The sequence below is a fragment of the Anas acuta genome, chromosome 2 (assembly GCF_963932015.1).
Source record: "Anas acuta chromosome 2, bAnaAcu1.1, whole genome shotgun sequence".
NCBI classification, from domain to species: domain Eukaryota; kingdom Metazoa; phylum Chordata; class Aves; order Anseriformes; family Anatidae; genus Anas; species Anas acuta.
Genome location: NC_088980.1, coordinates 112,796,108 through 112,820,372, shown reverse-complemented (window position 1 = coordinate 112,820,372; position 24,265 = coordinate 112,796,108). Strand labels below are relative to the sequence as shown.

General features: G+C 43.2%; 1 protein-coding gene across 3 annotated transcripts in view; it reads left to right on the top strand.

The window, feature by feature from the left end:
- The window catches only part of MAPRE2 (microtubule associated protein RP/EB family member 2), a 97,591-nt gene continuing 73,326 nt past the window's right edge, over nucleotides 1-24,265 (top strand). The window contains exon 1 of one of the 3 annotated variants that reach the window (XM_068671733.1): nucleotides 1-88. Coding sequence is in view for 2 of the 3 variants with exons in the window: in XM_068671728.1 (XP_068527829.1) it covers nucleotides 9,356-9,427 (72 nt within the window). In the remaining variant the exon portion in view is untranslated. Of the gene's footprint in view, nucleotides 89-9,277; nucleotides 9,428-22,616; nucleotides 22,635-24,265 lie in introns of those variants that run through there. The other 2 variants (XM_068671728.1, XM_068671727.1) reach the window with 2 other exon arrangements.

The following is a 24,265-nucleotide window of genomic DNA, read 5'->3' as shown; positions in this document are numbered from 1 at the left end:
CGGGCGGACAAAGCCGGGCTGGCGGCGGGGCGGGCGGCAGGGACCGGGGAAAAGCAGCGGTGGCGAGGAGCGGAGAGGAGCGGAGCAGGTGAGGCAGCGCCCGGCCCCTCCTGGGCTGGGGTCGCCCCTCGCCCCGTGTCCCCCCGGGCACCGGGAGAGGCGCGGTGGGAGCCGGAGCCGGAGCGGGGCGGGGAGGGGGCGGCTTTGTCCGGGGGTCCGGGGGTCCTGGGGTCTTTCTTGTCCGGAGCTGGGGGTCTGCAGGAGGCGCTGGGTGCACGCCGAGGGTCCTGCTGGACGCGGAGCGAGGGGCTGAAGCAGCTCCAGGTGGCGGGGAAGGACCCTGGCAGAGGGTGCACCTTGCAGCCCGATGAATCAGCGCGCTGCGCTGGCCGGCCGAGCATCCTGCGGCAGCACCACCTGAAGCTGCGAGCCGCCCGTGCGGTGTCGGTGCACGTCAGGTTATGAAAACAAACGTTTTACCACCGCTCTATTTATTTATTTATTCCCTTTCGGACAGCTGCTTCCGCTAACAGCCCTCCGGTGCTTTCCTGCAGTGAGTTGTAGTCCTTGTCGTACTTTACTCGCCTCCCCCAAAGGGGTATTCGTTTTTTATCTCTGCCCCCCGAGGTGTGCAGCAAAGGAAATGGCACTAATGGTATAAGCCCACGACTTAAAACAGAGAGAAATCTAAAGCGGTAAAGAAGGTGAAAACTTTTTCTTTCTTTCTTTCTTTCTTTCTTTTTTTTTTTTTTTTTTTTTTTTTTTTTAATTAAGTATTGCAGCAATTTCTCCCTGTTTTAAGAGAAGACAAACAGTGAGGCAGAGATGACATTTCAGCAGTGGAACAGCAGAACAGTATGACGCTTTGTTTGAAATACAGTTTAAAGGTTATTTTATAGGATGCGTTTGCTCTTTTAAAAGATGCTATCTTTTAAAGTAAAATGAACTTCTTCAAAAACTTCTGCAGGAGCACCATGGCAGGGTAAATCTGGTTTGATTCTGATTTCTTCAGTCAAGTGCTCGGTGTTTAGAAGAACCATCTCAAGGGCATCTTGAGGTATTTGTTATTCAACAGCTGTGTGAGCAGCTGTACGCACTGTCGTATCAGGATGTCCAGGTCAAGGACCAAATGCTCTCCGAATCCTTGCTGTATGCGTGCTTGCTCCATCTCCTTTCACTGAGATATAGGGACCCCTGCTTCTACCCCTGCTTCCATCTTCAGGCACACAGCTGGATGTGTGGGGCCAGCCTCCACCCAATGGGTGGGAAGACACAAAGAGCACAAAATGCCTTTGTCTTGCACCGGGGATGTGCACAACCACTGCTGAGATTCAGTGGCTGCTTATTAGTAAAGCCCTTGTGGTGAAAATCATCCCAAAAGCAGGGAAAGGCGAGGTTATGACCCCTTAACTCACCTACTGCTGTATCTATCATGCATACGGTGTTTGAGTTGCAGGAAGCTCTGTGTCTTCCTAAAACATACAGTATTTTTGGTACTGCTGCTGGGATAGTGAAGCTTCACGCTGCCCCTAGTAGAGGAAGGTGCTACGTAAGCTATTGAAATAGAAGCAAGGGCTTAAGAAATGACCAACAGCTTATAAATTTGACTTTTCGTAAGGTAAGTGTTGTTTCTATCAGTCTGCCTCAAATTCAGCATGCAGAATCCATTTGCTGCTTCACTTGTATAAGGAGAAAAGGATCAGGTTGGTAGGAGAGCGGGAGGGAACCAGGGACTGCAGCAGACAGGGCAGTTAACGTCTAATGGGCTTGGTGTCTTTTAGTGATACCTACACCTTCTGGATATATTTCAAAGAAGGAAAAAATCTGGATACTTTTCTATGACCTCACCTTGTGGGGTGTGACACGGTAGGTTGGCATAAGCTGGCCAGCAGCCCTAACAGACTGAAAGAACTTCTTGTGCTGGGTATGGTTTGGTAATTTGGGGTGTCTTCTGCTTATTTAAAGCTTCTGGCAATAGGCCACATACCACGTGTTTCTCAAGGTTATGTCTTCATGTAGTCTCTTCCCCCAAGAAGGAACAGGGATGCCTGTACGGTAGCTTTTGCTCCTCGAAATCTCTCCACAAGGGTTGTAGAAGCAAATGATTCAGAAGGACATGGAGTCTTTATTGCTTGTTCTCTGAAGTGTGTTGGAAATAACCACAGTGACAGTCCTGACTGGTGGTGGGTGACTGGAATAGATATTTCAGTCCTTTGATTTAGTGCATGTTGCCTTGTCCTGATTAACTTCAGTTGCCTGATATTATAAATCTAAGTCCTCTCTTTGACAATAAACCTCTCAAATTAGGTTTATTTCAACTCTTACAGGTCCAAGTGTTCTCAACTACTTCATACTGTCTCTTCTTGCTGACGTGAAGCCTTGTCCAGATATTTTTCTGTGTTATTTTTTGACCATTCCTCCAAATGCTGATGAAATACTTGGAGGAGTAATTATGTAAACCACAAACAGTGCTGCACACACATACACACACACCTGACCGGGTAATCACAAGAATTCATCTGCAGTTAAACTTGGAGGGGAAAAAATTGGGAGCCTTCAAAACTGCTACAACTTTTCCTAAAACACTTCATTCAGGTTTTGCTTAAAATAGCCATTATCCTGGCTTCTCCTGCCACAATGAAACCTTAATACAATAGCTTAATCCCAGAAGAGGGAGAAACTTCAGACTAACACAATTAGGTGAGTGGAATTTTTCCCTCAGGCACCTTTGGAGAGTGATACAATATCATGTTAAAAACTGTAAGCTGCTGTCTCAAAGAGCTGGGCTGGGCCAGTGTTTGTATGAGGCATGGGAAGGAAAAATGCAGCTGGTGCAGAAAGCAGCGGTGGCGAACATGTCGATAGCATTGCTCTGAGTCACTGGTGGCCCAAAGTCCAACCGCGGCATGATGGCACATGTGTTGTTGTTGGGTGAGGCTTAAATGAGATCCTGAATCTTTCAGCACCTCTCTATATACCATTTATTTGTATATATTCATAGGATGTGTGTATACAAAACTTGTTTTGGCTTAGCTAAACACTAAGTTTAGGGTAGCTGTAACTGCCTGTGTGACTTTTTTGCAGCTTTGGTGGGGTTAGATTTCTCACTGCTGAAAAGGTGAGGCGATTTGGGCAATCTGCAACAATTTTTGCATCCTTAGTGCCAAGGGGTGCCTCCGCACCCTCCCTGCTGCCAGTCCATGCAATGACAGCCTCTGGGAGAGGGAACTCGAAGACTGAGCTCTGGCAGAGCAACGTGCACCCTAAGGGGAGCAAGGGAAACTATGTGTATAGACTGTGTTGGAAGGTAGGTGGGGAAAAGCCTCAAATGGGGTATTTTTTTACAAAAGCATTGAAGAGACACTTCTTGGACAGTAAAGAAGAAGCAGTGACTAGTCTGCATGTGGGAAGGTCAGGTGTGGGGAAAAGGGGACTGACAGCAGGGCTAAAGAATGAGGAAAGTAAAAGGCAGAACTTGAACCACAGGGCAAGGATCCAGAAAACAACAGGAATGCCCTAGGAAAGCTGTTAGGACAAGTATTTATCATCTTATTAGCTAAGGATGCAGCTGGAGCTGTTTCACGTTGTGTATGTCATTGGTGGGCTGACCCCCATCCCCATCGCGCAGCCGCAGGACAGGCAGGAAGGATTAAGGGCAGCTCTGGGAGCACTGCCCAGTGTCAGCAGCCTAGCAGCAGGGCTGCCATGTGCTATTTTTTATTTTGGCTGTGTCCAAATAGGGTTTTAAAAAGGCTGAAGGAAACCTACCCTGCTGTCTAACAGTCCCTATAGCAAGAACAGGGCTTCAGGTGGGGCAAGTGTGCTTGAATTTGATCAGCAGCTGCTGCCCCGAAGAGGGGCTGATGCTTCACAGAGGTCTGCTAAAGAAGGTCTGGAGGAGAAGAAGTGGTAAGGAAGATGAAAGCATGACAAAGTCTGTAAGGAGAGCTTTGATCCTGGTTGAACATTTCTTCAGCCCCAGAATCTCCTGAGCTTGTTGCTGAAGATGTTTCCATTCATCCAGCTTTATTCCATCGAGTCTTGAATGACCCCAGGTTTCAGATTTGTCCCATTTGAAGTACAGAAACAGTTCCAGTGCTTTACAGGAGGCTAATCTTTAACATGGCCTCTTCTGGGAATGGCTGACCATGGGACTTTTCCACCTTCTAGGAAGAAGTCAATAGTATTTCTTCAGGCATTTCATATATTCAATACGTAAAAGAATTAAAGTACGTTTGAGTAAGTTTTCCTAAGGGATAAAATTAGTAGGGTCCTAACACTGAGTAATCTACCATGCACATAAGTGACAAGCTTTCAGGCGGATCTAATTACTAATGCCAAACTAAAACCACATAAAATTAACAAGTTGCCCAAAAATACAACTCCTTCATAGATCTGACAGATGAAAAGGGAAGGAGGATGTAAGATGAAGCTTTATCAGATTCAAGTTTCAGACACTGAGTTGTTCTAACTAGTAAATCTGTTGGTAGGTTTGATAGACTTGTTAAAGTCAGCAGGGAAGAATATGTCTCTGATTTCACTGCAGAGTTTGGTTGTGCAACTTCTAAAGTGAAATAGCCAAAAATCTTCTCAGGCTACTCCTTCCTGAGGAATTTTATGAAAATATGCTTTGATCTGGTAACCGTTTTATGCCCAAATTAATACCGGGCTTAATATAGACTTGTTACAATCTCTTCAGAGTTTGAATCACACTGCGAGCAAAGCATGTCAAGTTTTATCAAAAGAAAACAATATGCTTTGTCTGGCTTTACCGTATTCAGACTAAATAGAAATGCTATGAATAAACTTGTTCTTGAAGCTTTATTGCAATGTGGCACTTGAAACTAACCTTGGATCTCATGACTCATCTCTACTGGGAACGCAGCATCCCTTGCAGAGCTCACGCTTTCAAATCCAAGAATGTTTGCAAGTCTGAGGAAAAGGCCCAGCCTAAGAGGCAAAACGGAAGCACTAGATGAATTCCTCTCTTGATTTCCATCAGATTCCTGAGTTCTTCGTGCCTGATGTTAGATCAGAGGACATCGTCTTGCAGGAGTGTCTGCAATTACAAATATGGTTTGGGTCTTGTGGATTTTGATGGCCAGATAAATACATCTTCAAATACATGCAAATATTGATAGCTTTACTTTCTAAAATTGGAAATAACTTATTGGCAGCTTATTGGAGGGCATTGTTAGAATTAATAGAAGTACATACACAGGAGGAGAAGGGGTGACTTATGTCTGTATTTAAGCTAATCAAAGAGGCAGTGGAGAGCTCCTATCTTATCAGGATTGCTGCTTCAACTAGGAGACTGCACCAACAGAACAAATATTTGCCTTGGCTTGTGAAGCTGCATACAACATCACGTGCACCGGGATTTCCCTGGCGTGGGCAGGATGTCCCACTCGTGCAGCTGTGTTCCTCTTCAGCGGGTTATCTACAGCTCTGCTGTGAAGCTGAGCGATACCCGTTATTTCCAAGCGATCGCGTATTTGAAAAACACTGACATAAATGAAGTGTGCAACCTATACGGAGTAAGCCTTCAAGCTGCTCATTTATTATCACAAAATTTTACGTTTTCTTGTGGATCAAGCTCTCAGCCATTATTAATTGCACTAACTTTTTATAGTCTGCTCTCGTTCACTTCTTTCAACACCATTAGCCCTTTAACTCCCTCTTGTGCATTGGTGTCAATTACAACCATGAGAAACACTTACAAAGAAAGCAGCAAGTTTAGAGATACAGAGGAGTACATATTGACAACTGGTCATGAAGACCTTTGCACTTCATCAGCAAGCCACAGGAAACTTGCTGGGAATATGCATTTGGGAAGCAAAGCTTGCAAGGTGCAGCTGAAAACAGTCTGGGGAATGTCAGAGGCAAACTGCATTTGCTGGAGTTTTGAACAGCAGCTCTAGGTTTGCTGTCTCTTGGAAAACTTTTGAAGTGCCGTTTAAATAATTCCAGATGACGACCCAAAAAAAAAAAAAAAAAAAAAAAAAAAAAAAAAAAAAAAAGTTAAGAAAACAAAAGCTCTGGGCTTTCAGCCACTTCTGGGTTCTTTTTTGTTTGTGTGTGTGTGTGCCTGGAAGGAGCTCTGCACCCATTCACTGCTGCCTGTTTAGCTGCTGCTCTGGAGTGCTCCTTTCTCACACAATACCTCTTGAGAAATTTTTCACATTCTTTGTCTGTTTCTCTTCCTCTTAGCAGCACTCTGTTTTCACCACTTCCTACTGTCAGTAATTTTGCCAGCTTACTTTTCTCCTTCTTTATCTCTGGCTTTGCTGGGGGAGTGGATAGCCTCCTCTTTTGATCCCTAGTTTGTATGTTGCTGATGTGGGTTCCCCTCTTGTCACTTTCCATGACGCTTTAAAAATGATTCTTTAAACCTCTCTTCTAACAGGCAGAGGCTTGTTTACAGTTGCACAGCATTTGACACATACCCCTTGTAACCTGCTCTGATCATGGATTTAGTAAGAAAGGACAGACGCTAGGAAAGGGTACCCCACAGATTTTCAGTTTATCCTTACCCCAGTCATGCAGCAGAGCACAAAGTATTGTGTTATCCCAAGAGAAGCGAGAAACAGTTACTGTGTTCAGGAGCTGAACGTGCTGCTTTATCGATCCAAGAGCTTTTGCTCCAGGAAGCTGCGAGGAAGAAAGGGACCATGGAACAAAACAGGACTCACATTCAAAGTCCTCCCCTGGACCTGAAGTGTCAGCAGCCAGACAAATGTTGTACTTTGAACATTGAGGCCTTGCTAAGCATGAGCAGATTTTGAGGAGCTCTTGCAACCTTAAAATGCACTTTTGAGTCTTGCCTGTGCAGGATAATAGCTGGCAAAAGCAAGATGGCATCAATGGGGGTGGGCATTACTGAGGTGACCTCTCAGTAAGGACTGACCTGCTAGCACTTGCTTGTTTGATTTGTACTCACCTCTTCCAGTTTCAGCTGCTAAAACATGATCTGGTCTCTTAAGCTTTAGCAATTTCCTGCAGTTGTAATGGCAAAAAGTGTGATTGCTCGTACAGCTGCGTGATGCTGTGTTTGCCATTAGGACAGGAATGAAGTGGTTCTGGTAGGCAGTGCAGGTGTGCAATAAGAGTTGTAAGAGGCATTGGTGCTACTCAGAGAATCATAGATATAGATAGATATATATACATACATAGTTATCCACCCCACCTCCACCTCATGTGCAGGGTTTTTCAGAAGTGAATCCCAGGCACTGAGCACTTTCTCTCATGGTTTTAGTTGCTAGCTGCTACAGATCAGACCATACCCAGTTTCACCATTTCAGGCTTTAATATTAGGTTGCAGTTACTACCACAAAAAAAAAACAGAGCCTGTAAAAGTTAAAGCCTCTCTGTTACCTTTGCTGTTCGTGTATCAGAAGGTGGTTTCAAGTCCTATCCTAGGTACAGAGTTGGCTGCAATGAGCACAACATACCAGCACTTGTGTCCCATTTTCTGGTTTTGCCCATTACTTGTGATGTTCCTCCTCCCTTCACACACACCTCTGGATTCCCCCTGATGCCTTGGGAACATCAATCCCAAATAAGTGAGAACTCAACCACAGACACCAGGGTTGACCCTTGATAAATCTTTGCTGAAGTGGATAGAAAGGAAGCCTGCTAGAGGGCCTCACAGTGGTAGGAAAGAAAATGAGTTCTTGGTATTTAAATAGAAATGTTTTTTTTACTCTTAGGTGCAGTGCTTAATTTGTGAACTCACAAAGATGTTGTCTTTTCCCCAGAATTATCATACTTTCTCTAAAAGGTGAAATGGTTTTATTGTCCCTGGAGAACACGGCAGAATTTTTACATTCACACATGGCATGACATAAGATTGCAGACAAAGCCACAGAAAGAGACATGAGTATGTGTCCTTTAAATATAGATTTTAAAGTAAAATATGCTGTAAAAGTGAATGCTGTAGTTTATTAAGCAAAACTTTTTGTTGCAATGAAGATATGTTTTTCATCCATTTGACACTTTGAGAGGAGGAGAAGATGAACAGAGGCGATATTAAGTTTGTATTTTAATGATATAGTAAAAGCTCCATATGGATACATGTGTTTTAAAGACCAATTAACATTTTCAGGCAGAAGTGGACTGGCTGTGTGAGAAGGGATAAATGTTCTTTTTGTAATACTTATTAAAGTTAAGATTGGGCCCAAACCACAAAATCTCAAGAAAATACGTCATCCTCTCCATATCAAGATGGAACAATCGCTTCAACTTAAATACAGGAAATGTTGGGCATAACAGCCATTACTCGCACCGATCTTGTTAACGAGAACATAATCTCCTAATCACTCCCTTGAAAGCAAACCCAGATGATAGAAGCGTAGCTGGACCCCTGCCAAACAGCTCAAGAACTCTGATTTCACACCCAGGCTCCTGCAGGAGTGCCAGGATAACCTCAACTATTCAGGGAAGAAAACCATAGCCACTATGCATTTGTAATTCCTTATACTTCTATTTAAAAAAAAAAATGCCAGTTGGGATACTACAAAAACCTGAGTAAGAATTGAGAGTGTATGCATGTAGGTCTGTTTATATTACACACCAGTTCAGTATATCACCACTCAGGCAATATTGCCTTAGTGGCAATGTCCTAGTCCATCTTCCTGTTCTCTTAAATTAGTCCTTGAGGAAAAAAAAAGGAAAGCTGGCTTTTTAAGAAGTAAAGTAGTTAGAGGACAAAGGAACAGAATCTAGTTCTTGTTGGTGGTGGTCCCTTCACAGTCAGGGCTTGTGTGCACTTTAAAGAGGTGTGCAAAGGACTTTGATCTTGCATCATCGTCATGATGTAAGTGGTGAAGGCTCTTGATAGGTTGTGGTGATGTAAGTAACAATTGCTGCGAGTTAATAGATGTGTTTGGTTTCCAATATGATGCATCTCTAATACAAATAAATAGCAAAAGCTGTCGGGCTTCCCTCAGGTTGTTACAGCAGTGCTTTTAAAGAGAAAGCAACCAAGCAAGATCACCCACTTAACATTTCTAGACTAAGTTGCAGGAAATGCAAATATTAGGGACAAGGTTAATTGTATTTATCTACATTTTCCCATTAGCTTGTAAAGCTATCAACTACGTATCTACTTTTTTTTTTTTCCTTGCTAGTAAACAGAGCACATGAGAAGTTGACAACATGATCATCTTGCTTCAGAAACCTTTATTACAGGCTGAGTTTCTGGGTGGGATGAAGGGTGGAGCTAGTCATTTAGCTACACCCATGGTGAGGTTTATAAAAGGAAGTTTTCTAGGGGAGCTCTCTTCTGCCAGTCTCTGACAACTGTCAGTTTTATTTAGCAGGGTTTTATTTTAAAAAATAAAATAAATTTGTTACAATGTCAAGGCCTCATAAAGATTCCCATAATGCAAATGATCATTTAAGCACATCTTTAAAACAGCGAAGTAAGGTAAGTTGTGGATTCTGCTTTGCTACCTGAGTTCTTTTCTTACATTTAATACTTTTTGTGGCAGAGACCTGAGCGCTACTGTAATTTCAAAGGTCAGTATTTTCTTTGCCATGTATAGTTAGGGTATTTTTCTCTATAGTTTTTTATTACTGTAATGCTAAGTCAAGTGTGTGTGTGGGGGGGAGGAACAACCTTAAAAAAGATGCTGAAGTTCATTAGAATTTGAGGAGATTACTATTTGCTATAGGGTGATCAGATGTTGAAGGCTGATGGCTTTGGGGACTAATTTGTACCACCTGTCTACAATGCTGAGGTTATTGTGGTTTTTGTTATTGTGCTGCTGTTTGTTAGCCACCCCAATATTAATTTCTCAAGCATACAAATAAAAGATATGCTATGCTTAATTGCATAATTGCTGTGGCTTAGTCATAACTCTTTGATACACCCAGGAATCTTGTCATAATTTCTGGCTTATAGTGTATCACAGTTTCCTTTTATGCACCTGCACATAAATGCTTGTAAACTATTCTATTCGGCAGAGGTCTTTTGAGTTGCTATCAATGCCCCTAAATGAGATTAGGTGCTACAAAGGCCTGCTTACTATTGAACACATAGGTGTTTATGATGGTACAATACTTTTCTAGAAATCTATGTATCAGTTTACAAGATGTCTGGGTGAAAACTTTCATAATCATCAACTGAAGTCAAATGCATTGTACTAAGAAATGATCAGAGCAATGTAGGGTGTGCAGCTGGGATGCATCAAGAATGCTGGTCAGCTTAAAAATATCAATCCCATAGTACCAGTTACCTAGCTCTGGGCTTATCACTGGTGTGCTGATAAAGCGTTGTTGACAGGAACAGGCAGAAGGGGAATGAACCTCGAAAATAACATCTTGGATTTTGGAGCTCCTCTCAGGCCTCTAGGAAAATTAAAGTCTGGAATTCTCCAGAAACTTTAAAAGCAACAAGAGACAAGAATCTGAAAAATTAACTTTTCCTTCCAGTCACTTTACCTGTAGATTTTCTTTTGTTAACCTTCAGTTTAGAAGGAGTGAAGTCACTCTTTTAATCACTGCTCCCAAAACATGTGAGGTGTTTGCAGGTCAATGGTCTCCTAGTTTTTCTGCAAAATATTCTAGTTTTATTGCCAAGCACTACAAAAATGACCAAAGTCATGGTTTCCACAAAACTGGTGGTGTTGATGAGTTTTTTCATTTTTCTTTTTTCTTCCAGCTGTAAGCAAAACTGTGAATTAATGTAGTTGGCAAGGAACTGACTGACAGCCCTTTGGGCAAAATGGTCTGATGGAAGTTGGAAAGGCTGTCGGAGCATTTTGACTTTGTGTGCTTAGTAGGCATGAGCAAATAAATGTGTATTGAGTTGGAGGAGACACATTTTCCACCTTGATAATGCTGTGGTTTTGGTTTGGAGTTTTTACTGTCGATATTGAACTTGTAGGGCACTTCAGCAGTGTGGCCATTTCTGCTTTTTACCATGTGTTTTCACTGATATGCAAGAAATTCTGACTGTACTGGATTGTGGTGGGAGGAGGCTCGTTTGACAGTAGAGCGGTGTCCTGCAAGGACACTTCCTCTTAGATATATCCACTGCTATTCTTCCAGTATCTAGCCATGCTGTGGTTAGATTTTTAATATGTATTTTTAAGTATTCATTTTAAGTGTCTTTTAAACTGCTGTATACCAAACTGTTCAGAAATATTTGCTGGCATTTTTTATTTTACTAATTCAGTAAATGGGAGGAAGGAAGAGGAAAGTACTTCTGATGTTGGCAGAAAGTCATAGGTGCCTCTACTTTTAGATACTTTTGAAAGGGTTTTCCAAAACAGGGAGAAAGTTTGAGCTTTTTCAAGTGTGCAGTATAGAATTACTTCAGGATATTGATACATTCCTTAACACATCTCTAAATTTTGCCACTCCTATAAGTAGGGATTAAAATGACTTGTCATTTTGTGACTTGAAAAGGAAAGTTCATGGAATAAAGTACTTACCCAGAGCATTTGTCACACTAACCTGCTATTCAGCATGAATGAGTGAAGGGACACTAGTTTTCCCATAGTAGATTTACCATATTTGATAAACTTAGATCATTTTTAATAGCCTGATTTTGAGTAGCCAAAATACAAACTGAATCATAGAATCATAGAACATCCTGAGTTGGAAGGGACCCATAAGGATCATCAGGTGCTGTCTTCCTCCCCGATCTTAATTTTTGGAGCCCCATTTGTATTAAATGCAGGAAGTCTACAAAGATGACTTCTTCATGGTGAGACAAGTAATTAAGAGGCAGATAGCCAGTAAAAAAATTGCAAAGTAACTTATTTCTTTGAGGTGGTATATCAAGAATGGCACTGACAGCTGGATTACTCCAGACTGGTATTTTGTTAGTCCTCTCACACTTCAATAGTTTTGCTATCAGAAGATTCAAGCGTTAAGCTTTAGCATATTTGGGTGGATACTGAAGTTAAGTTCTGCTCTGGGTTCTTCTTTCCTGGTCTTCTGAAGGCAACACAAGTGCCTTCAGAACTGAGCTGGAGAAGAGGCATGGGGTGGCTCTTGGGTGTCAGCTGTGGTGGGTGCAGAGCTGGAGAGGCAGATGTGGGAAGGGGCTGGCCTGAGAGAGCCCAAGGAGAGGAAGGAGGATCTGAAGAGGGTGGGGAGGCAGAGTGGATGGACAGGCCATGTCCTGATGGCAGCTTCTGAGAATTTGCCCAGCCTTTAAACTTTGGTGGCCCTGAACAGTCTTCAATGGCTCTCCTTTTTTACCACCATCTCCTCTGCTACCACCAAAAAACTGAACTTTTGGACTCCTAGATAAGGATGGAAGTGCATTTTACTGACATCCTTGGGTCAGTCAAAGTTGGCTTTCATTGTACGGTTGAGAAGACCTGAGCTGGTTGTGCTTAGCTGGGTGCCTTGTTACTTTATGAATTGGCAGACCTCTATGGATTCTCCTGATCAGCTGTGGTTTGTTTAGGCTTTATGATTCTGAAATTAGAGGGGTTTTACCAATCTTAGAATCATCAGTTTCTTTCACATGGCTAGATTTCATAGAATCATTAAGGTTGGGAAAGACCTCAAAGATTGTCTGGTCCAACCATCAACCTAACACTAATGTCACCCACTAAACCATGTGCCTAAGCACCAGGTCCAACCTTTTCTTGAACACCCCCAGGGATAGTGACTCCACCTCCCTAGAAAACCCATTCCCAATGCCTGACTGCTCTTTCTGAGAAGAAATGTCTCCTAATTTCCAACCTGAACCTCCCCTAGCACAACTTGAGGCCATTCCCTCTAGTCCTATAACTAGTTATCTGTGAGAAGACACTGAACTTTAATAGCTTTTTTTTTTTTCATGGCATTGTTGTCAGAGGAAAATGTCAAGTCAAAACAAGCTGCTAAATTCAAACAATATGCTGTCTCTTGTAGACTTGACTTTTTGCAATTTTTGTCCATCTGACAATGGACAAGCTTGGGAAGTGGGTCCATGTGAACATAATGAGGTTCAACAAGTCCAAGTGCAAGGTGCTGCATCTAGGCTGGAGCAATCCCAGACATGAGCACAGGCTGGGAGATGAACTCACTGAGAGCAGCCCTGCAGAGAGGGACTTGGGGGTTCTGGTGGATGAAAAGCTCGACACAAGCCAGCAGGGTGTGCTGCATGCTGGGCTGCATCAACAGAGGAGAGGCCAGCAGGGTGAGGGAGGTGATTGTGCCCCTCTGCTTTGCCCTTGTGAGGCCCCACCTGGAGTGCTGCGTCCAGGTCTGGGGCCCCCAGCACAAGAAGGATATGGGGCTGTTAGAGTGTGGAGGAGGGCCATGAAGATGATCAGAGGGTGGAGCACCTCTCCTATGGAGAAAGGCTGAGAGAACTAGGGCTGTTCAGCATAAAGAAAAGGCTCCGGGGTGACCTGGTTGCAACCTTTCAGTACTTGAAGGGGACTTACAAAAAGACAGGGAGCAACTCATTGCTCAGTCAGATAATAACAGGACAAGGAGGACTGGCTTTAAACTAAAAGAGGGGAGATTTAGATTAGAGGTTAGGAAGAAATTCTTCACTCAGAGGGCGGTGAGGCACTGGCACAGGTTGCCCAGAGAAGCTGTGGATGCCCCATCTCTGAAGGTGTTCAAGGCCAGGTTAGATGAGGCCCTGGGCAACCTGATCTAGTGGGTGGCATCCCTGCCCATGGCATGGGGGTTGGAACTGGGCTGTCTTTGAGGTCTCTTCCAACCCAGGCCATTCTGTGGTTCTATGACAATCATGAAAATGAGCAACACTTCCCATCATGAGGCAGGAGCCTGAAGTTCAGCTCCTCTTTCCCTTGTAAGAGCTGGAAGGGGAGTTGCAGCAGATGCAGTGACAATGAAAGCTCTCTTTAAATGGCTGAGATCTAAAGAGAGATTTTGTTTATGGCTGCAGATAAAATAAACTGAGAAAGAAATGTAACTGTCAGTCTCCCAGTCAGATGTCACTTGACCTGAAATAACTTGTGTGAAGTGTGTAAGATGCTTGAAGGCCACATCAGGTAAAGGATGTGATTAGCATTATATCTGACTTCAGGATGATGTATTGTCTGCTGCAGCAATAATCCTTCATTGGGTGCAGGGACTACAGGCAACACATGATCATGTTAGAAAAACAGATAGAGAAACACTACGATGGGCCTGTCAAATGACAGGGAACTTATTATGCAGCTGTGGACCAACAAGAAACGTTTGTCTGGCTGATGGCAGTGATATCTTTTGTCTTCCTTTGAAAGGATCGCGTAGCTACTGGTACAGTTTCTGTCCATTAAAACAATGTGGCACAGAGGAGTTGGTGCTGCTTTGTTCACTGTGTACTAGTATGAAAATTTTGTATTTTTCAGTATTGCCTTCCTCTCTTTGAGTGAAGAACTTATTTGAGGTTTTATTGAATGTTTGATGCACAGTAAGAGAAAATATATAGGTTATGCTGCAGCCTGAATACCACTATTGAAGCTTTCTAAGGCAGTGGTATAGGGGCTGTTATTTCCTACATATGTCCCACTGCACACTATGGTGTTCATCTGTTTTTTGTTGGTGGTGCTTTTTTTTTTTTTTGGTATGACCTGTTTACTTTTGACTTCTATGACTTGAAACTGCAGGAAGAGGCTTGCTGAGAGCAATGTCTGAGGTAAAACAGAATGGTGTATTTCCTTTCCCTGTCTCGCAGCCCCAGGCATACAGGCTGGTCCTGGAGGGTGCTGGCAAGCCTGCTCCTGGGAGCTGGGAGCCTGCATGCTCACAAAGTGCTGCGGCAGGGCCTGAGCTTTAAGGGGGAACCACACCACTCTTTTGTGATTTGAGCATAAGTGATGTATTAGAGGCTTTCAGTCCACAAAGCTGATTTTATTAGAACGTAAAAATACACATGAGAAGGAAAAATACTTTTTCAATAGGAAAGAGATCTGGCAGGTGAGATTAAGCTCTTTAATAATGTATACCTTCCACACCTGGTATATCCCATGCAGTAGGGTCCTTCCCCCCTATCTTTTCTAGTTTTCTAATTTTTTTGTGGTTTCTGAAGAAATCTGCACCACCCCAGGGGCCTGAAGGAAACCTGCTTTCCACCTCCTGCTGGGCTGACCAGCAGGACTGATGTGGTTCCCTGGTGTGAGCCCAAATCCTCACCCTGGCATCTACATATCACGCTGACCATACGGGGTTTCACTCCCAGCTCTCCCACCATGCACACCCTCAGCTTTTTCCAGGGGGGCACACGTCCCCACACATGCACACCTTCCTCTTCCCTTCCTTCTACCTTGCTCCTCTGGGGCGTGCACTGGAAAAGAATGGGGCTTTATTCCCAATTAATAATCTGCTGTAGAAGAAGCAGCAAATGTTTCTGCAAATGAGTTTGTTGGCTTCTTAATGGCAGAAAATTATGTTGGCTTGCACGTCCTGTTTTCCAGTGTGGAACAGTAGGAAAAGGAGTACAGCACCTCAACAAGAGGAGGTTATAAGTATCTGCACTAAGGAAAGCAACAGTATTTCCAGGAATAAAAATAGTTGGCTTCCAAATGTAACAAGTCATTCCAATAAAGCTGAGACTACTTCAGTTGTATTATTCCTTCCATACCTTGTACAACAAAATGCATCGTCTTGGTCATTTTTGTATTCTGGAAATTTAACTTCAACATCAATTTGTCATCAAAAAAAGAGTGGGAAAGCTGAACCCTGGAAATGTTCTTTAGGATAAAGCAGTTTGGCAAAACTGACACGTTGCACTGGGGGAGAGCAGAGTAACACTGAAGTAAAATGATGTGCTCGTGCTCTAGACAGGCAAAAGGCATTTAGTTTGTTTGATAAGTTGCCAAACATTGTCATTTGAGAGTGTTGTAAAGACTTCCAGCTGTCTGTATGGGAACAAAATATCTGGGTGAATTAGAATTTGTCCCAGTGAACGTTTCACCAGAAGTGACCTTGCCTGATCTGGTTAATTCAAGTACAACTTGCTGCAACCTCCTGACGATGTTTTTGACCAAGATGGCACTTCTCCAAGTATCCTGTCTGACAGTGGGTTGAAGGGCTGTACTTGCAGGATCATGGCAGGATGCAGGGATGCTGTCTGGCTGTGCTGGGGCTCTGGGGAGCTGGGGTGTGCTCTGACCAGGGCGGCTGGGTGGGCCCTGCAGGGGAATGGGTCTCATGGGAAAGTGTAGGCTGAATCTCATCCTTTTGCTACATGAGTGAACAAGTAAGCTGGCTACCAAAACAGGAGGAAAATGGACTTATACCACAAGCATACCTAAAATGTTCATTGGATAGCTATTTGGGAGACCTGCTTTCAGATGATGTTGGGTGCTTCTAGCTGTGGGTGCTATCTAGCTCCATGACTTGTTCCCTTGATTGGTCTTGGGCACGTCTGGTGTGTCCACAGCTGACTAACCTTGCTGAGAAGAGAAGGGCTCTGTTAAATGAATACATATTTGGGAAACAAGAATCTCACTTGCAATTTGGGGCTCTAAATAAAACTGTATGTTTGCCTTTCACATGTATTTTACACCTAGCTACTTTGTTAAAGTAGCCGTGCATAAACCCATCAGCCAGTTGCCTTCTTGGGAGCCCTGGATGCAAAGAACATGAGCCAGTTTATGCGAGACAGGAGGTGTGCCAAGCACTCTTTCAGGCTCAGATGAAGCATCCTCTGGTCACTCCAAAAAAAACAAAAAAGCTCCTAGGAGGCTGCCACCTTAAGGCACTAAGAGTAGAAAGTGACACAGCCTGAGGAAATCTTATCTAGCAACATTGACAGGGGTTGTGTTGTCTAGGACAGACTGCATGTGCCTGAGAAGAAACAGTAAGGGTGATTATTCGGCACAGCATTTGCTGTACTGGCAGGTCTACAAAAGAGGGAAAGTGCTGTTTATGTTGAGACAGAGAGAGATGGATTTCCCAATAAGATTGGGTCAGACAAATGCTTAGTTTTTATCATAAAGTTCTCCATACAACAGGAATGATGAGAAACAACTGCCAGTGTTCTGCTTCTCCATTCAAGCTAAAAGACTTTGCCTTCTAGATTTAAGATTTTTTTTAAAAAAAAAAAAAAGACCAGTGTAGAAGTTCAGTCAACTGTAAGGGAAATAACGGGCATGTTAAATGGTGAATTGGTCCAAAGTATCCATTTCTCCAGTTAAGTGGTGACTTTCTTTGCTTAGTTTGGACAGCAAACAGGAAACATAATAAGCATTTGGGAAAGGCAGTGTGAGAAGTATCCACACTTAAACTGTATATACTACTGAAACGAGTTTAGTGCTCCTCCAGATCAGTACTTGCAGGCAGTGTGCTGAAAGAAAGTTTCCAGAGCAAAATATTGTGGAAGTTCAAATTCAGTCTGATATGGTAGAATAACTTGGAAATCTCCCAGTCTGCTTTTTTTTTTTTCTGATGAGCAGAAGTGATGCACATCTTCAAGTTAGTGAATCGTTTCACTGTGTTCTGTGGCTCTTGTCCACAAAACAAATATAGAAAAATAATCATTCCTTTGACTTTTGTACTGCAGTCTCTTGGGGGAAAAAATAGTGCAGCTCACATGCAGCCCAGAAACCTCTGATTTGGTAAACTCCAGATACAAGCTGTCCTTTCAGGACAAAGTAATGTTAACTGGAGAGGTTGAAGTCTGAGGCCCAGCCTTTTGAACCCCCTCCCATATGACTTGCTTTAGTTGTGTAATAACATAGACTAAATGAGATAACAAGCTGTGACCCTTATCTCACAGACTGGAATGTTTTCCTTCAACTTGAAGCTCACAAGCAGTGATCAGGTGGCTATGTTATTGTAACTGAAGGAGTAGAAGGTATTTGTGCAGCTTTCAGATACAGCCCTAACCTCTCAATGACACTCTTCATTTCCTTTAATAGAGAGATCTTCCTACTTTCCAGCTCTACAAATAGTCAAAATCCAAAAATACTAGCTTGCTCTGTGTTTCTTGTGTCAAATGTCTTGGAATTTCAGCTATACTAATTACTTGTATGGGGTCACTATCACAGCGCAAGTGTCCTCAAACTTCCATGCATTGTAGCTTTCCCAGTTTGCCTCATTTGCTGATGGGATCAGAAGCCTACACTTGTAAAAGGTCTTACTGAGAGCACAGGCATCTGTACTTGTCACTGAAGTTCTGCTTCTTAGGGTGACCAGATCTGCTGCCACCTGGGTGGACTGAGCAGCTCAGCACATGCTGTTTTGAAACATCAGTTAGGTACCAAAGGGTTTTTCTGCCTACTTCCTCAAGGGATCCAGTCCTGTCAGCATGCTCAGATCATGTTACCTGTGCTACACGCGGCAGTTGATGACTCCTTTCATTTAAAACGTGGTAGAGTGAAGTGAGTGTGCCATTCTTCCACTTTGCAGATGAGGATGGCTGGAACAGACAGACACTGGTGAGGACCTCCCCATGAATAGCTTGGATAAGGCTTAAAACACGCACTACCAAAGAGTTTCATGGCCACCTGGCTGGGATTAAGTCACTGGGACCACCTGATCTCTTTTCTTTACAGATTAAATAATGTAAAAGGTGAACACAGTCCTTTGAGCAGAGAGAGGCACTCAGGGACACTAGTAATGTTGGGGATATATGGAAAAGTAGCTCTCACATACTACCTGGTAAAACTGGCTGGTTGGTATTTACTAGGTGAAAATGAGAGAGCGAGAACACTCCCATTCTTTTTGGCTTTTGGTTTGTCTCTGAGTATTTGTGGTAAACTGTAGTACAAATGTGGTGATGTTACCTCATTCAGTGTACCTTCATCTGTCATGTGAGTATATTATCTAACCAGAGGTTCATGAGGACATTTCCACAAACTGGCCTTACAGCCTTCACAGGTTTGTACATCCCCAATGGACTGCAAGTAATGCTTTCTGCTCAAGTGAGAAAGAAGTCCCTGAACTCTTTAACTTCTTCTTCAAGGGCTATAAAGAGCAAAGATTTGTGTGTAGATTTTTCTTATATATAGTATGCATTACATATTAATAATACACTTATGTATTGCATATTTAGATTTTGAAGGGGTGAAATTAAAATCAAGATACAAGATTTTGTCTTGTTTTAATCAGCTCCACAGATACTGGAATCTGTTTTTACATCCTTCATCTTTGAGTTGGTCATTTTTATTATTATTTAGGAACTTGAGACAGAGAAAGACATACTGAATTTATTTTTTTTTTTTTTTTTAAAAAAAAAGTACCCCAGCTAGGGCAGGCAACAAGCAGCCTGCAGTTACGACATTTTCACACAGACTGGATGATACAGGTTTAAAAAGGCTTCTGGAGGTTGCCTGGTCCAGCCCTTGTTGGACCTAATCCTAATAAGTTTGGTTGTTCAGGGACTTGTTGAGCTCTGTCTCAAAGAGCACAATTCACAGATTCACTGGACCACTGTCATGATAATGCCTGGTCCCTGGAGGTGTTCAAGGCCAGGTTGGATGGGGCCCTGGGCAACCTGGTCTAGTGGGTGGTGTCCCTGCCTGTGGCAGGGGGTTGGAAACTAGGTAATCTTAAAGGTCTCTTCCAACGCAAGCTGTTCTATGATTTTGTGATTAAAAACAATTCTCCTAACATGTAATCAGGACTTGCCCTGCTGAAACTTGCCTGTGGCCTCTTGCGCTGCCAATGTGTTCCTTTTGAGAGGGGCCTGGCCCTATCTTTTCTGTTCCCTCCCCTTAGGTGGCTGTGGGCTGCAATGGGACATTGCCCCACACCCTGAGCCTTCTCTTCATCAGGCTGGACAACCCCAGATCCCCCAGCCTCTCCTGCCTCACATGTTCCAGCCCCTTAAACAACTGGGTATGCTGGCCTGGGCTCCAGTATGTCTGTGCCTATCTGGTGTGGTTTGTGGCTCCCCAGGACACCAGTAGGCCACTTTCACAAGTGCTGATTACAGGGGAACAATCACTGGATCTGCAAACACAGACCCATGTGGGGTTGGCCTTCTTTACTGTGAAGGGCATACTGTTGAGTCTCTTTCAACTTGCTGTCCTCCAAGACCCCCAGTTTTGTTCTGTTTTTCCTCTGAAGTGGCTTTCCAGCTGGCTGGTACCCAGCCTGTGCTGTCCATCAGGACTGCTTCCCTCCCAGGGCCAGGTGTTTTCCAGGCTACATTTGGTTCTTTCCTGAGCTGAAATAGGCACAGGTAGTGAATGCTCTGCAGTCTTGGAGACTTGAAAGACACTGAATTCCTCACCTTAACAGAGGTCACTGGGCTGTCAGCTGGATATACCAAGCAGCAGGGTGGTGCTTTGGAGCAGAGGATTGGCAGGAGCCTTTATCCCTCTCTATGCAGACACCTAGCTGGTTTGTGCTGAATAACCTCTGATATGCTTATTTTTCTTCACTCATTGTAGAAAGATCTGAAAAATGAATCTCACTATACAGAGGGATTCAACCCATCTAATCTTAGGTACCGGATTCAGCCCATAATCCTAACTGAACTACATGCATTTTTCTCAGGCATGTCTACAAGTGTCAGCATTACATTGAGGGGTAACACCTAAATGTAAATGGTTTAAATGCCTTTTAAAGCTCTTAAATCATCTTTTTCTAAATATTTTGCTGGTCCTGAAGCTGGTATGTTTTAGAAGCCTCACAAAGTTCTGCAAGTCCCTCAGTTTGTTGTGGGTGCCTGTATACCATGAAAGTCATCAGACACTTCCTACCATGCTTGTTCAGCATGCTGGTTTTCAAAGAATGCCAGCCTGGGTATTTCAGCATACTATGCTATCAGGGCTCATGTTAACCCTCAGTTTTTGCTGTCCTAAAAACTTCAGAAAATGTGTTTTGGATCAGAACACAGATTCTCTATTTTATTTATTACCTTTGAATGTATTACTTAATGCTTTTTCCTTGGACCTTCTTTTTAATTATAAGGTTGACTAGCCTATAAAATTTCAGCCACAAAATGCAGCCTGAAGCTGAACATTGGAAGTGATAAATGTACTGGAAACTTAATATCCTGGATCTAAGCTGCAAGATGCTGCAAGCTGCCCTCAACGTCTCATTCCTTCCAGACTGAACAGGGAAAAGTTCTCTGTACCCACTAGTCTCCAGGCCATACCTGAGGAGGAGTTCATACTGCAGATATTTTAAAGCTTAATATTGGAGTCCATTCACTGGAGTTGTTCCCTGTATCCCTTTCAGTACCAGTTAGCATGCTCCTGCCCTCCCAGTTGTGCTGACCTACTTGTTGGTGGGGCTCTGCTGCCTACTGAAATAAAAGATTGCCTCAGTTTTTTGTTTTTGTTTTTTTTGTTGTTGTTTTTTTTACTTTAATCTGCAGAAAGGTAACTATGAAATGGGATCCCTTTCTTGGTCTGTTTCATAGAGTTGTGATTCATGTGAGCTGTGACTGGATTCAGAGCTGTTCTAGCAGAACTGCAGAACAGCCCAGAGATACGAGGAGAGAACACCTAGGGCTGAAATACCTTAGGCCAATACTATTGCCAAATTCTTTGTAACCTGAAACCTTAGTCGGTGCTGGCTTTTCTTGCCTCACTGCAAAACATATGCGTCACCACAGCATAACTTTGTGTATGAAGAGGCAAGTATTCAAAAGAAATGTTAAGTTATTCTGGTGCATGAAATAATGCAGAACTGATCGATTCTAGTCATTCTTAGACCAAGTACACTGTACAATATTGTGTAATGCCTACCAAAATAACAAATCCAAATGCATAACGAGTTAATAGATGCAGAAATGTGTCAATAGTAAACTGCAGTCAACTGTAAATCAGACAGGTGCCTACTAAAACTGGTGACTGTGTTGGATGTGGAAGCCAACAGATGTAGACACTGACGATGCAAGAAAAACAGACTTTTAATTAGTGTGGTGGAAGCTGGAATGCAGACATCAGTGACTCTGAACCAAAGTTTAAACAGAAGAGTGTCTCAAGTAATTGAACTAAGATGGTTTTCTCAAAGTGCAAAGAGGAAAAACCTTATTTTTTTGGTTGAAATGGAGCTAAGTATGACACTGCAGCCTGCTGCTACATACAGAGAATGATAGATACACATCCTCATCAGTTCTTCCTGTTAAGTCTGCCACCTACTGCTTGATGCACTTGTTTGGCATTGCTTGTTACGCCCCAAAAAAATAGTTTGCTGAAAGTGTCAGGCTAACTTTAGCTGATATCACATGAGGTGAGCTCAGTTAGATCCTTTTTTAGTTGGAATATAATTGCTGCATCTCCAGGTGACTGGGCAGGAAGGCGGGGAAGGTGTTCATTGATGGGAGGAGGGCAGGTAGGCCCTGCAGAGTGGTGGGAGTCATGCTGTAGCTGGCTGCAGCTTTGAGCCAGCCCTGTCTCCGAGGCACTTGCATCTTGGAAACTGCAGTTTCCGGGATGAAGGGGAGAAGACAACAGAAATGAGAGAAGCTGGTTAACTGCCCTGTGGGGAGCAAATTTAGTGGCTTACCGAGCAGGATGGAAAAAGTCTTCTGGAGAAATGATGCATGTTCCTTGCTACTAAGTTGTTAAGCAGGATGTGCTCAGGTTTACTTTGTATGTTAACGAGCAAAAGAGATTGGTTGCTTTGTAAATGAGAGGGAGGGAACAGAGTTCTATAAGAAGACTCCAGACCTTTTTCGTGCCAATATGCGACTTGAAATCAGAGCACTGGCAGAGAAGCAGAACCGCTGGAACAAAGCCCTGTTTGAAATGGCAAGGGCAAAAGAGGTGGGAGGCTGTGTCGGGCGCTTGGTAGCGGCATCTCGCGTCTTCCGTGACTGCCTTCCTTGTGAAGCGCTCCGAGTCAAAGCAGGGCATTTCTCATGGGTTTGGGTTGTGAATGGCATTAAACTCAGCTCTGTTGCTTTATTTGTTTTGAATCTGTGTCTGTGCCTTCCATATACGAACTGGGCTGTACATTCCTGAATGGGGAACCTATGGGTAAGTTCAGGACTTACCCAGGAAGAGTGAGACAATGCAGGGTTGGGCTGTTAGCTAGCAGTAAGTTGAGACATCTGCCCAGCTGTTAAGTATGCGGGTCTTCTCTTGCTTTGCTGTCTTTTGATTGTTTTGTGGATATTTTGGTGATTTGTGCACAGGTCAAAAAACCACAGCAATTCTTTCCCTCAACACTGAAAGCATCAAAATTAATCTTTCAGTTCAACTTTTGAAGGGGAAAATATATGTAAATAGTGTTATACGCTGTTTCCTGGTTTACAGTCTGAGTTTGTCAATTTCTGTAATTTGTCAAGCTATTTTCTGCTCCGTGAATGCCTGGACAGCAGCCACAATGGGTTTGCTTGAATTCTTTCAGTTGCTAAAAATAAGTTGGTTTTGAAGCTGTTCTATAAATGCCGAGGATATCTGAGGCAATAATAGGTGACTGTCAACCTATATTGCAAGTTGTTTTCATGTAACATCACTTTCCCAGCCCTCAGTAGGGGGAGGGAAAAAAAAATCTTTGCAGGATGGTAAAAAGCATCCAGTCCACTGAGACAGAAGGCTCTACCACCACAAGGGAAATACAGTTCCCTGACACAAAGTTTTGAACATATATAGTCAAATGTCATAGAAGGCATTAAATCACCTCAAAAATTCTGTCCTAACTCTTCCTCACCGGTCCTTTCAACTAACATCTATGGCTGCTGCTGCTTGTAGTATGAGTCTGTGGTGTGCATCTAGAAGCTGCTGTACGTTATTTTCTGCAGCTCACCTTTGCTTTATTGGCTTATTTTTTGGCTTAGTAGCTTGACTTTTAGTCTTCTTTCTCAAATCCTTCTTGCTCATTCATTGTTGGGTTGGTTGGTTTTGTGTTTTGATCAGTACTCATTGAGAAATGTTTTATAGAGTTTCAAATGATTTTGTCGTAGAAACACCTCCAGTTTGTATGAACAGGTTCAATAGGTGACTAAGGTTGTGGATGTAGAAATAGCTACCAGAACATGAGTTCACAGAGAGGAACAGATGCACTGAAAGTGAGTACATGAAAGCCTTCTGAGAGCAGAGGAGCCCTGGGGAGCAGTGGTCCCGTGGAATCCACTGAATGTCCTGAGATCCAATACACTTCCAACAGCAAGAGTCTGCTGAATCTGTCCAAGGCCCCTATCATCTATAGCATGTTGTGGAACTCAACTGCATCTGAGAGAGAGGCAAACATGGGCTACAGGGCTGCACATACACCTGGCAAAATGAGGGACTCCATGAGGGACTTTCTGAACACCTAACTGGAAGCCAGTGGCCTGACAGTTTGACACCTTCGGCTGGGTTTGTCCTCATGACTTCTTGAGATCCTTTAGATATTTATCTTCTCCCTTCTTCCCTCTTGGCCTTTTTCCTATTCTTACCAGTATGGAAGGAAT